General features: G+C 38.0%; 1 protein-coding gene across 7 annotated transcripts; it reads right to left on the reverse strand.

Annotated features, from left to right (window-relative positions):
* Window positions 1–4112: 4112 nt before the first annotated feature.
* On the reverse strand, window positions 4113–7219 carry LOC103723803 (nucleobase-ascorbate transporter 6-like). 7 transcript variants are annotated; one of them, XM_088714292.2, is made up of 8 exons: window positions 6676–7219; window positions 6485–6572; window positions 6369–6407; window positions 6173–6288; window positions 5910–6034; window positions 5640–5757; window positions 5332–5490; window positions 4487–5245 (listed from the first exon to the last, which is right to left on the reverse strand). In XM_088714292.2, exons 1-4 carry the CDS (start codon window positions 6799–6801, stop codon window positions 6281–6283), a joined length of 261 nt encoding a protein of 86 aa, XP_088570418.1. In that variant the 5' UTR covers window positions 6802–7219; the 3' UTR covers window positions 4487–5245; window positions 5332–5490; window positions 5640–5757; window positions 5910–6034; window positions 6173–6280. The 7 variants fall into 7 exon arrangements, 3 of the variants coding, with proteins under 3 accessions (XP_088570418.1, XP_088570417.1, XP_088570416.1); XM_088714291.2 differs by having other exon boundaries at window positions 5910–6043; XM_088714290.2 differs by having other exon boundaries at window positions 5910–6288.
* Between the last annotated feature and the right edge of the window lie 4694 nt (window positions 7220–11913).

Genomic DNA, 11913 nt, shown 5'->3' on the forward strand with positions numbered 1-11913 from the left:
CCTTTTTTTTTTCCAAACCAAGGATTTGTAAGACCCCAACACTTGATAAGTCTAAACATTTTTTCCCCTTGCCAAATACATGCAAAAAGCCTACCATGCATACACTACGTTGTTTGAGATTTGATTAGATTGGCTGATCGACAAATCGATGTGGCTAGTGCCTGCTTTCTGAAAATCAAATGCAATGGTGGTTTAAATCTATTGTGTTTCTAATTGAGCTGCCAATTATACATGAAAGATTTTGGCTTCCAGATATGCTCCCTGGCAGATCCTTCATATGAAGTAGTATATTGAAGCCCATATCTCGAAGATCATCCAAATCTCAAAGTCTATTGTGCATGATAGATAGACGAGAAAACTTGGCCTCTAATTCGTGGTGGACCTAAACTGCACTCATGATAGAGAATGGCCAATTGCCACACAATTGTGTACCCATTTCTTCAACACTTAATTGGATAGTACTTAGGAACTTAATTAATTCATTCTTGATGTTATTGAGAGTTCAATATAAACAAACAAACAAACAACAAACAAATAAATAAAGGATCTTCAATTTTTAAGGAAGGTTGTCTTGGGGCATATTGTTCATGAGAGAGATAGGCTTCATGACTAGACATGGAGGGTCTCTCTGTTAGTTATTTGATGCATTATTTGGTTTTCTACCATAGTTTTGTGTGAACTAGAGTGTGCTGCAGGGTTTTGAACACAATAACCCATGGAGGTCAAGTCTTTAGGAAGCATGGCAGTTGGGCAGCCCGAGCTAAGGGTACCAATTTGTCATTTGATAGGGCAAGTAGAATATCATAAATTTTATGGATATAAAAACATGATTCAGTTCACATAGCCTTCTTCTCAGTGTCAGTCTTCTTCTCCACCACCTTATTCTCCTCTATGTTTTTTGGAGGCTGGCTCTTCTACGTCGAAGGGACCGGCCCTCTAGTAGCCTAGATCATACCTCCTTCCTGGAAGCCCCACGGTCGCCACGGGAAAGCTCTGCCTTCTTCTTCGGTGTTTTTTTATTCACTAAAAAAAACTTGTCTTTTCCGGCGCATTTCAGAGCCTATATCGACGTTTATTAGCGTTGTTAATTCTGACTCCGACGCTTTCAAAAGCGTCGCCAAAGTGTCGGCTAGGTGAGAGTGGAAACAAGGCAGGTGTTCTCTTCTTTGTCTCTTAGTTAACGAGGCAAGCATGCATACATGGGGTCATGCGTATGGGAAAGCTCCTATTATTCACATGTAGATCTGACCATGATATGCGTATGCACAAATCTCAGCATGACATGCATATACATAGATCTCAACACACGCGCTCACATCAACATGATATCAACTGCCATGTCAGCATCAGAAGTCTGCCTCTGCCTAATTTCAACACATTGATTCCCTTTTTGGCGTCCTTTCAACAAATTATGTTTATATATTTATAATAAGCTTCTCTATTGCTCCTCTAGGTTTCTATTTTTGCTACAATTATGTCTACTAGTGAGACTCATTCTAAGATTTCTAGACCCTTTGATATAGTCTTGAATGGGCTCAATTATGTTCCATGATCTCAAGTTATGTGTAGCTTTCTCAAAGACAAAAAGTTGTGGCGACTTGTTATTGGGGATGTCAAACAGCCTGCCAAGTTGAACAATGAGGATGATGCTATAAATTTTGATCGACTTAAAGATTGGGACTGTAAAAATCATCAAATAATCACATAGTTTAGAAATAGCTCCCATCTATTTATGAAGAATTTGGTTAATATGAGATTGCTAAAGAGATTTCGGATATATTGTAGAGGCATATATTATTGTTGATCTTGCTCATAAATATTAGCTTCGAGGTGATCATTATCATATACATCAACAAGCCTGCTTAGTCTATTTGAGATTTTTATGCTCAAATGCACTCTTTTTGAGATTAGTTAGCTCTTTTTGAACTAGAACAGGATACTGCTGCTGATGCATACAAATTTCATGCTTCTTTGAATGAGTATCAACAGTTTCTGATGGCTCTTAGAGATAAGTTTGAGCATGTTCCATTACCTATACTTGATTAGGCTGTTGCTTAATTTGTTTATGAGGAAACTCATCTTGGCTCTCTCAGGTCCCAATGTACGAATGTTGCTATGGCTATTTCTTCAGTATCCTCCTCTATGGCTATTGCTTCTAATCCCACCATTATTGTTGTTGTAGCTTCTGGTTCTTCAAAATCTCCTCGCTCTTCTACAAAGCAAGAATGTCGCTATTGCGAACTACCTAGACATCAAATGTTAGAGTGTCGTAAATTGGCTTGTAAGAACACTCAAGCTCGGTCTCATATCCGTCGAAGAATACTCCTAAGACTTCTATACCATTACCACTGCTACTGACACTGAGGAATCTTCGCCTACCAAACACCCTTCCTTTTTAAGTGATCTACAAGCCTTTTTGACTTAGTGTGCGTCCAATGCTGGTAAACATTCCACTTCTACCATGTTTGTCACTCCAGGTACTACTACTTGGTTTTTTAACACCACCTACTATAACCATATGAACACTGATCCAACTATATTTTCTTGCAAAATCTCTATATCACACTTGCTTAATATTCATACTGTTGATGGATCTATTATGGCTATTAGTCACGTAGGTCATGTTTCAACTTCAAACATATCTCTTCCTCATATGTACCTTTTTCCTAAAGTTACTCTAAATTTTTTATCTATTAGTTAGCTATGTGATATGGGTCTTCAATTACATTTTTCTCATAATGGTTGTATTGTGCAGGATCCACAAACAATGCAGATTATTAGGATAGGGCACAAAGTTGGATGCTTGTTCGAGCTTACTTCACTTCAGGTTCCTCCTTTTCCTCACATTGGAGCTGCTCTAACCTCATCCTATTCCTTCCTAGGTCTTTGACATTCCCGTTTATGTCGTGTCTATTGATCCATTGCATTCTTTAGTTTCTAGTGGCAAATTAGGCATTATCCAGGATGAGCATATTAATTGTCAGTCTTGTCAACTTGCAAAGCAAACCTCACTATCTTTTTCTAATAGTGATTCCATCTCTTATGAACTATTTGATTTAGTGCATTCTAATATTTGGGATCCATCTCCTGTTGGTACTATAGGTGGTTTATGCTATTTTGTTACTTTTGTAGATGATTTCTCTCGTTTTACTTGGATATATCTTATAAACTACATATTCGAATTACCAGATATTTACTTAAAGTTTGCCAAAATGGTTCAAACTCAATATCACGAAACATTAAAATTCTTTGCATTGATAATGCCAACGAGCAAATCCATCTCGCTTTTCTAGAACAAAATGGTTCTATTCTTAAGCATTCTTATCCAAGCATATCTCAACAACATGAAAGGGCAGAACGTAAGAACAAGCATATATTAGGAACACTACGTGTCTTACTTATTTTTTCCTCGTCCTAAAGAGGCTTTTCTCATTGTAGTCTATACTATTAATTGCATTCCTACTCCAGTCACTGGTAATCATTCTCCCTATGAGCATCTTTTTGGCATTATAATTTGCTCAAGGTTTTTGGATGTGCTTATTTCGTCCAATTGCAATCTCATAAGCATACCAAATTGGGACCCCGGTCTCGTTTGTCTTGCTTGCTTTATGGAATTGAGCATAAGGGTTATATGTGTTGGGGCTTTCTTTCCAAATGACTCTGCATTTCTCATCATCTTCTAGGAACAAAAAATGCCTTCTTCTATGTTCACTACAAAAGAAAGGATATCTCCCGGCGGTTTTTTTGGTCTCTACCGACGCTTTTAAGCGTCGGCGAGTTTCCAGCCCACGCACCCCAAAGCGTGGGTCAGACGTCGGGCAGGTGGGCGTGGGTCCGATTTTTGCCGACGCTAAGAGAAAGCGTCGGCAGAAACAGGGTTTTCCCGACGCTAATAGAAACGTCGGGCAGAATACATTTGCCGACGCTTTAAAGTGTCAGGAAAGCCCAAAGCATTCCCAGTTTTGGATTTTCGCCGATGCTTTAAAGCGTCGGCAAATGTATTCTGGCCGACGCTTTAAAGCGTCGGCGTAGGCGTGCCACAACTTTTTTTACTAACGCTTTAAAGCGTCAGGATTGCTATTTTTTTAAAAAAAATAAAAATACGAATGTAAATTAAAGCCATATCAACCTGTGCTCGGATTATGAGGATGTATGCATTCCTAGTGGCACCATTTAACACTGAATCTGCATCGTCATGCCTTAGGAGCTTAAGAGCCTCCTCCTCTTGCAATGCAAAGACCTTAAGAGCATAACACAAGAAAAAATGTATAGACTTAAATTATCTCTACCCAACCACAGTTAATACTCTTCTTATGAAGATATGAAACAAAATGACACAGGAAATCTTTTAGACAGCGTTCAACTGACGTTCCTCACTGTAAGTTCTACTCAAATCTTGATTGCAGTTAGATTTTCAAATGGAACTTGATTGCATCTCAACAGGGCAACGATATGCGGTGTGGCAAAAACATATAACATAGTAATATTAAGTAAAAACTAACATTTTAAAATAATGAATCAATTTGGACAAGGAAATAGATAAGGAAGGTTGGGCATATATACTTTTAGGCAAAGATAATACATGAAACAAGATAAGGTATAATTTCTGCCACCATGTAAACTGAAAGGTTATTGTAATGTAAGACCTGTGGTGCAGAATCGGCACCAGCAGAGACAGCAGCCTGTGATTCCTTTAACACAGTGAGCCAATCCTTTTGCTTACGTGCTTCATTACGCTTGGCCAAATGGGTCTGGAGAGCATGCACTTGTGAGAAGTCATTAGAGCTGGTTTCCTTTCGTGATAGCTTGTAATGGTGAATTGCCTTCTCAGCTTCTCCCAGTCTGTGAAATATGTGCAGAAATATCAAGTTTTGTTTAAATAAGGCTATGGAAGAAGTAAATTATAAGGAAAGATGCCACCCTTCCTTTGAGTTTAGTACTCCACATGGAAGAAGATCACCAGCAATCTTTAGCTTTAGGCTCTCCTTCATAGGCCGAAGTAATCCTACAAAGATAGATGCAAGATGTAAAGATCATCAAGCATCGAAGGTTCATCGAACTGAGAGAGAGATCTCGATCAATAATCAAGCACTAGCAGTACCACCTGGCGGCAGAATGTTTGAGGATAGACTAAAAATTCTTAATCACATGAAACGATGCATTTCTATGCACTGATTTATGCTACACAAGAAAATAGCAATAGCTTTTCTCAGTTTTAGCCTCTCCTTCAGAAGCCAAAGTAATCCTGCAAAGAATGATGCCAGATGCAGGGAATCATTAAGCAGCAAAAATTTGCTGAACTGAGAAATCAAACAGTAGTAGCAGTACCACCTGGGGGCAAATGTTAATTTCACAAATGACAAGACCACCATCCAAAGGCTGCCACTTCGCACAGCAAATTCTGTTTGGTCGATGGGCAAACTCACCCAGCCTCCATACCCCAAACAAATTCAGCTCCTCGTATATTTGGAAAATGCTTTCCATTTAATCCTGCATGTCCATGAGAAGGGAATTCAGACCAGCCTTTTGCAGCCATCAATCTATATTTTTAGTCATTAATCTACGATAAAGTTACAAATGTGAATAGAACCATTACTACCTTTACAATCTAGCTCTATACCGTTGTACTTCACCCTTACCTTGCAACCAATCAAGTTGTTTTTTAGAATTGGGATCTGCCCCAGCAGTCAACCTTCCGCTTAGCAACCAGAAGTTCTCGATTCGATTATCAGATGGTGCATCCCCAAAAAATTGATCCTGGATAATTAGTGTGAGTGGATGAAGGAGGTTGACTGAGAACAACAAGCACAAACCATATTCTAGCAGCTGCTCAAGTTTAATCCTTCTTTATTAATCTCAATTTAGCAAAAAGAGAAGATCAAAACTTGATAGTTGATAACTATGCATACCTTGCTACTAGATCCGTTGGCAGATTATTTATCATAAACAATACTCAAATATTTGTTTCCTCCAAGACGCTGCAAAATATTTTTCATGACATGGCATATACAGATCTTCTGCGTCCATGACAACCCTGCAGTCTCTGGGACTCATAAGAGGTACATCCGTATTTCAACCATAATCCATGAATTTGAGCTGCAAAAACAATCCTAAAAGCAACCACTGACATGAATAAATCTCTGCAACTAGGATTTCCATAACTAAGAGATACCTGCTTCAGAAGCACATGCAAGAAAATCAAACAAAACCCCAAATCCTTCACAGAGACTTGACAGTCCAGACCCGTCTCTCCTATTATACTGCTTCAACCTACTTAAAATTAAAAACCTGACAGAGCATAATTACATTCCAATTACAACAGATATCATACTTCAAACACAAAGAAAGGCAGGAAGCTTTGGAAGAACCTAAAGAGAAGAAACTTGTCCCAATGTACACTAGAAGGCCTGTTCATGAAATCTCATTAGTATTTTCAAGTGTTTTGTTCAGAAACCAAGATAGTCAATTGGTTTAGAAAATTGACCTGGTAAACGAGTTCCAAACAAGGTCTGTAACAGAGTGTTTAAGCCGGCCACAAACAGTAATGTCTGGATCACCTGAGCTTTCTCATCCTAAAGCAATAAAAGTGGTTTCACGTACAATTTTTTTTGAAAACAAAAGCTAAACGAACCATCAACCTCATGGATCATGCATATTTGTGTAATTAAGTCATACATTTCCTCCACCCATCTGAGGAACAAGAGCAGTAGGAATGATAACAGTGGTGCCAAGCATAACCAGGTAGTGCTGGAAACCGAGAAGGATAACAGTGGTGCCGGGGGACTCGATCATGGGGAACATGAGTCCCTGGGGGCCGAGATCAAGGGCCTTCTTGGCCCAGGCGGCGGAGAGCTCCGGAAGGCGGAGGATGGCCGGGGTGCGGGCGGCGGCGAGGGTCGGGGATCTCGGCGAGGGTCGGGGAGGAGCGCAGGAGGAAGAGGTCGTAGAGGGTCTCGCCGGCGATGAGGCGGGACTTGAGGATCCGTGGTTCGAGGGAGAGGGGGGCGAAGTCGGGATCCAAGGAAGCGGCGAAGAGGCGGGCGAAGATATCAACGCCGGAGCCGTTCTGCTTCTTGAATCTAGAGGGGGTTAGGGAGGGGGGGGTGATGATGATGAGAGAGAGAGAGAGAAGACGAGGAATGGGGATGATGATCCCCTCTTAAAAAACTCTGGAATGGGTTGAGGGTGGAGGGCGGTGGCCGGGAGAACGGAAAGAGAGAGAGGGCTCGTTTCCGACGACGCTTTTTAGCGTCGTCTTATCCGGCAACTACACCGACGTTTTTTAGCGTCGGTAAATTTTGACGCTAGACCAAATATTCCAAGCGTCGGCAAAAAAACGTCGGTAAAATCGACTTTTTCTGTAGTGGTTACAATTTTTTATTTATTGTCCTTCCTCATTCTTTACCGATCCTTCAATTGAATTGTTTCTTGAAGATTCTGATGCAAAGCCCTCAAGTGAGCTCACACCCTAGCCACTTTTAATGCACCCCTCTTCTGATAAAACTGCTCCAGTTGTTGATCCTATTCTTCCATCTTTATCTGAAATTGGTTCTTTACATCGTTCTACCAAAATGATGAAAGAGCACTTCCTTTTCATCTTTGTGACCATCATTGTTCTCTGCTATTAATTCTCTTCATGAACCTTGTACTTTTTGCAAGGCAAATTTTGATCCTCTTTGTCAGCAAGCAATGGTGAAAGAACTACAGGTCTTGGAGAAAATTCGTAATTGGGATCTTGTTGATTTACCTCCAAACAAATCTTTGGTGGATGCAAATGAGTTTATAAAATTAAAACATGGTTAGATAGTTCAATAGAGTGCTATAAAGCTTATCTTGTTGCCAATGATTTTACACAAGAGTATGACATTAATTGTGAGGAAACAATTACTCCACTTATTTGACTAACCTCAGTTAGGAGACTTACTGTTGTTGCTGTTGCTAGGAAATGGCCACTTTTTCAGATGGATATCTAGAGTGCCTTCCTTAATAGTGATCTTTCAAAAAGAATGTACATGCAACAACCACCAGGTTATCCTCATCCACCTAATAAGGTGTACTAGCTTCATCGTGCTTTATATGGTCTTAAGCAAGCTCTTCATGCTTGCTTTTCAAAATCCAATGTCACTTTCGATTTGGTTTCACTCATGGTTCTTATGATTCGGCTCTTTTCATCTGCAAAACTACTATAGGAATCACCTTGTTATTACTCTATGTAAGTGATATGATTATAGCCGAGAATGATCATACTGGCATTCATGATCTGAAACAGTATCTTAATCAAGAATTTGAGATGAAAAACTTGGGAGCACTGAGTTACTTCTTAGGACCTAAGGTTACATCTAGCTTTGATGACTCTTATTTATCATAGGTCAAATATGCATTTGATCTCATTTCTAAGGCAGGCTTAACTTATAGCAAGATTACTTCTATACCTTTTAAGTCTCATGCCAAATTAACACGCACTGATGGAACTCCTCTTTTTGATGCTACTCGTTATCGACAATTAGCTAGTAGTCTTATATATTTCATGATTACATGCCCTGACATAGCTTATGCAATTTGTATCGTCAGTCAATTTATGACAACTCCTTGATCCATTCATTATGCTGTTATTTTTCATATTCTGCGCTATGTCAAGGGTACTTTGTTTCATAGCTTCTAGTTTACTATCGATTCCTGCTCGCACTAGAGTACTTACTCTGATACTAATTGGGCTGGTGATCCTATTGATAGATGCTCTACTACAAGCTATTATTTTCTTCTAGGTGACTTTTCTATCTCTTGGTACAGTAATAAGCGGGCTATTGTCTCCAGGTTTAGCACTGAGGCTAAATACAGGATTGTTGTTGATGCTACTGATGAACTTCTCTAACTCAGATGATTGTTAGAGGATATGAGAGTTACTCATCATGGTGATACCACTCTTTACTATGATAATCAAAGTATATCAGATTGCTCATAGGGATATTTTTTATGAGCATATTAAACATATTGAAACTAATTGTCACTTCATTTACCAACATATTTGCTACGGTATCATATAGCTTTGCTATATTTCTCCACTGACTAGATTATAGATATCTTCACTAAGGCCCACCATCCTGATTTTTTCAAGATTTAATTTCCAAACTCACACTGGCTTCTGCCATACCATCTTAAGTTTGAGGAGGGGAAGGGGCTATTACTATCGTAGTCAAAATATGATTGATATTTCCTCATTAGTCATGATACACTTTCCTTATTGGCTACATTGTTAGGTTATATATTGATGTACATATTGTTGTAATAGTGAATACAATATACAGAGATTTTATCTTCTTGCTGTACATATTGTTGCAATAGTGAATGCAATATGTAGAGATTTTATGTTCTTCCCTTATTTTAACAAATCTATCAAAATCAATTGGCTTTTACTTGCAGTAATAAAAAACAACAGGGGGACAAAATCAAAAGAATGAAACTTGTGCCTCAAAATTTTGTGTTAGTTTAGAGCTATATATGTGTCACTTATATCACTATAATGACAATGATAAATTGAGGACCCCCATCTCGAAGAAGGGATCACCATCGTCTTGCCAATTATAGTTTTCCTTGTACCTTGGTTATTAGGTTCATTTGCTTCTTAAACTCTCAAAAATCTTGAACATATTGGTGGGCACATGCATCACACATGTCATAGTCTAGTTAAAACAAGTGATAGCTATGAAAACTCTCTACATTGGCTAGTAATAACAAGCAACCTTAAAAACAGTGACTTGCTTAATAATATGATCCCACTCTGGAGCAAAAAAAATTATAGCATCAACTGGTTAAATGGCTCTATTGGACTCAAAGTTAATAAACTAATACTTTTAAAGTCGATCAAGTTTTAAATCTCGAGATATCGATTATCTTGTTGAATGACCAAGACCCATTGATACGACATATGGGGAAATTTCAAGAAAGTTGAGATTTTCTAAGATCTCAGCCAACATTCTAGAGTTGAGATAATATCTCATGTGATATAGCAAATCTGAGATTAGCAACTATTTTAAGTATTAATTTTAATATTTATCAGCTAAGAAACATATTTAAAGAAGTAAAAATAATTAAAATTATTGATAGATATGAATATATCATATCGCCAATATCCTCGATTTTATTAATTTAAATCAGCCGAGATAATAGGGCCATAGTTTTCATGTATACCATCTCGAGAGGTGCTTGATAGTTATACATACTGAAATCTCAACTGAGAGAAAAACCAAATCTCTCCTAGGATAGCCAAATACAATGTAGAACTCAAACAAAACCAATGAAGCGAAATATCTCTAGAATTGAAAGCAAACCTCAAAGTAACACGTGAAGCTCCATCTGTAGGCATGGCATGTGGCAAGCAAATCCTAGTTTACTTAAAAGCCAACTAAAGATCATATTGCCTTTGAAACTTTCTCAAACAGCCTAACTTTTCAACCCTCAAATCTAAGAAAAATAGAATACTATGACATGTTCATACAACTCAAAATTTTTCAAAATATTGTTACATAAATATAATGACTGCTAGACTAACATAGTTAATCCACCAGGGATGTAAATAGGTTGGCAAGCCAAGCCTAGCTCAAGCTTGGCTTAATTATTTGACTCATTTTATAATCAAACCGAGCTTAAGCCAAAGTATTTAATTCCAAATCAACCTTCAAGTATTCATGAATAGCCCAATTAAGAAATCTAGGGAGAGCTTGGGATCTTCCAAAGCTTTATCAATGTGCAACTAAAGGATCAAGTCATCACCTTCCACATGCTTGTGCTATGCTTGGATGAACCCGAGGATCTATCGTACTTTGGGAGTGCCAATGCCATTTATCTTGCATTAGAAGGACAATGACACTTTTCGGGTAGTGCCTATTACACCTTCGATCCAAGCTCTCCTTTTTTTTATCTTGATTTTCTAAATCAATTTAAGAGATTTTTCAAAATCTTTTTTACAAGATTTTAGAAAAGTTATTTGTCATATTATTTTCTAATTAGTTTATGACTTATTGTGAATTACCTCCAAAGTCTAAGAGCACTATTTGGCTTAATTTGTGAAATAATTTTTGCAGGCTTTTGAAATTCATGTTAGTACTTTATATGCATTCATGGGTTTTGATTTATGTATGCAGAATTTTAGACCTCTCTATGCATGCCAATAAATTTTATGATTCTGGTACGTACTGGCTGGTTGAGGAGGGATTTCCTTTACCTATTTTGAAGGATTGTAAAGAAAACCCCAAAAGATGAAAACAAGATAAAATACTCTGATTACTTCGAGGGAACCAGAACCTCCAATGAAAACACCAAAGTGCTGGGAAAAGATAAGCGTGTTTGTTGTTATTCTCTTCCCTTTTAAATAGGCCACAATACAACTGAAGTTCCCAACAAAATAGGAATAATCTTAACAGCTAGTTGACTAATTCAACTCAACTACAAATCAGAAAATAGTTAACATGAATATCTAGAAATCAGAAAGATTTAAACAGGAAATAACAGAAATTATTTAGAGTCCTAATGACTAGGAATTCTTGAATGTAACAGCTCCTCCCTCCTTAAATTTTGCCCTTGTCCTCAAGGGTAATGTTTGGAAATTGTTTTTTGATGAAATCCCGATCTTCCCAGGTTGCATCAGTAGGAGATAAACCTTTCCAATGAATCAGAACTTCATGCTTCTTGTTTGAGACTCGTCGATCAAGAACTGCTTGCGGTTTTGGAATAATCTTTTCTTCCTCCATGTTTACCAAAGGTAATTGAGATTGCATAGAAACTTTTTCTCCAATTTTCTTCTTGAGAAGAGAGACATGGAATACTGGGTGGATACGTCAACCTGCTGGCAAATCCAGTTTATAAGCCACTGCTCCTATTCTTTGTAAAATCTTAAATGGCCCATAATACTTAGCA

Source organism: Phoenix dactylifera, chromosome 18 (assembly GCF_051530095.1).
Source record: "Phoenix dactylifera cultivar Ajwa chromosome 18, Ajwa_hap1_PhDact_Kaust_v1.1, whole genome shotgun sequence".
In the NCBI taxonomy this organism is placed as follows: Eukaryota; Viridiplantae; Streptophyta; class Magnoliopsida; order Arecales; family Arecaceae; genus Phoenix; species Phoenix dactylifera.

Bases quoted from the DNA above. Each gene is read 5' to 3' on its own strand.
- LOC103723803 (XM_088714292.2), bottom strand. From the start codon at position 6,801: ATGTTCCCCATGATCGAGTCCCCCGGCACCACTGTTATCCTTCTCGGT. The intron at 6,573-6,675 runs GTATGACTTAAT...TTATTGCTTTAG, and splicing joins CTCAGATGGGTGGAGGAAAT to GATGAGAAAGCTCAGGTGAT. The intron at 6,408-6,484 runs GTCAATTTTCTA...TTTCATGAACAG, and splicing joins GTTTGGAACTCGTTTACCAG to GCCTTCTAGTGTACATTGGG.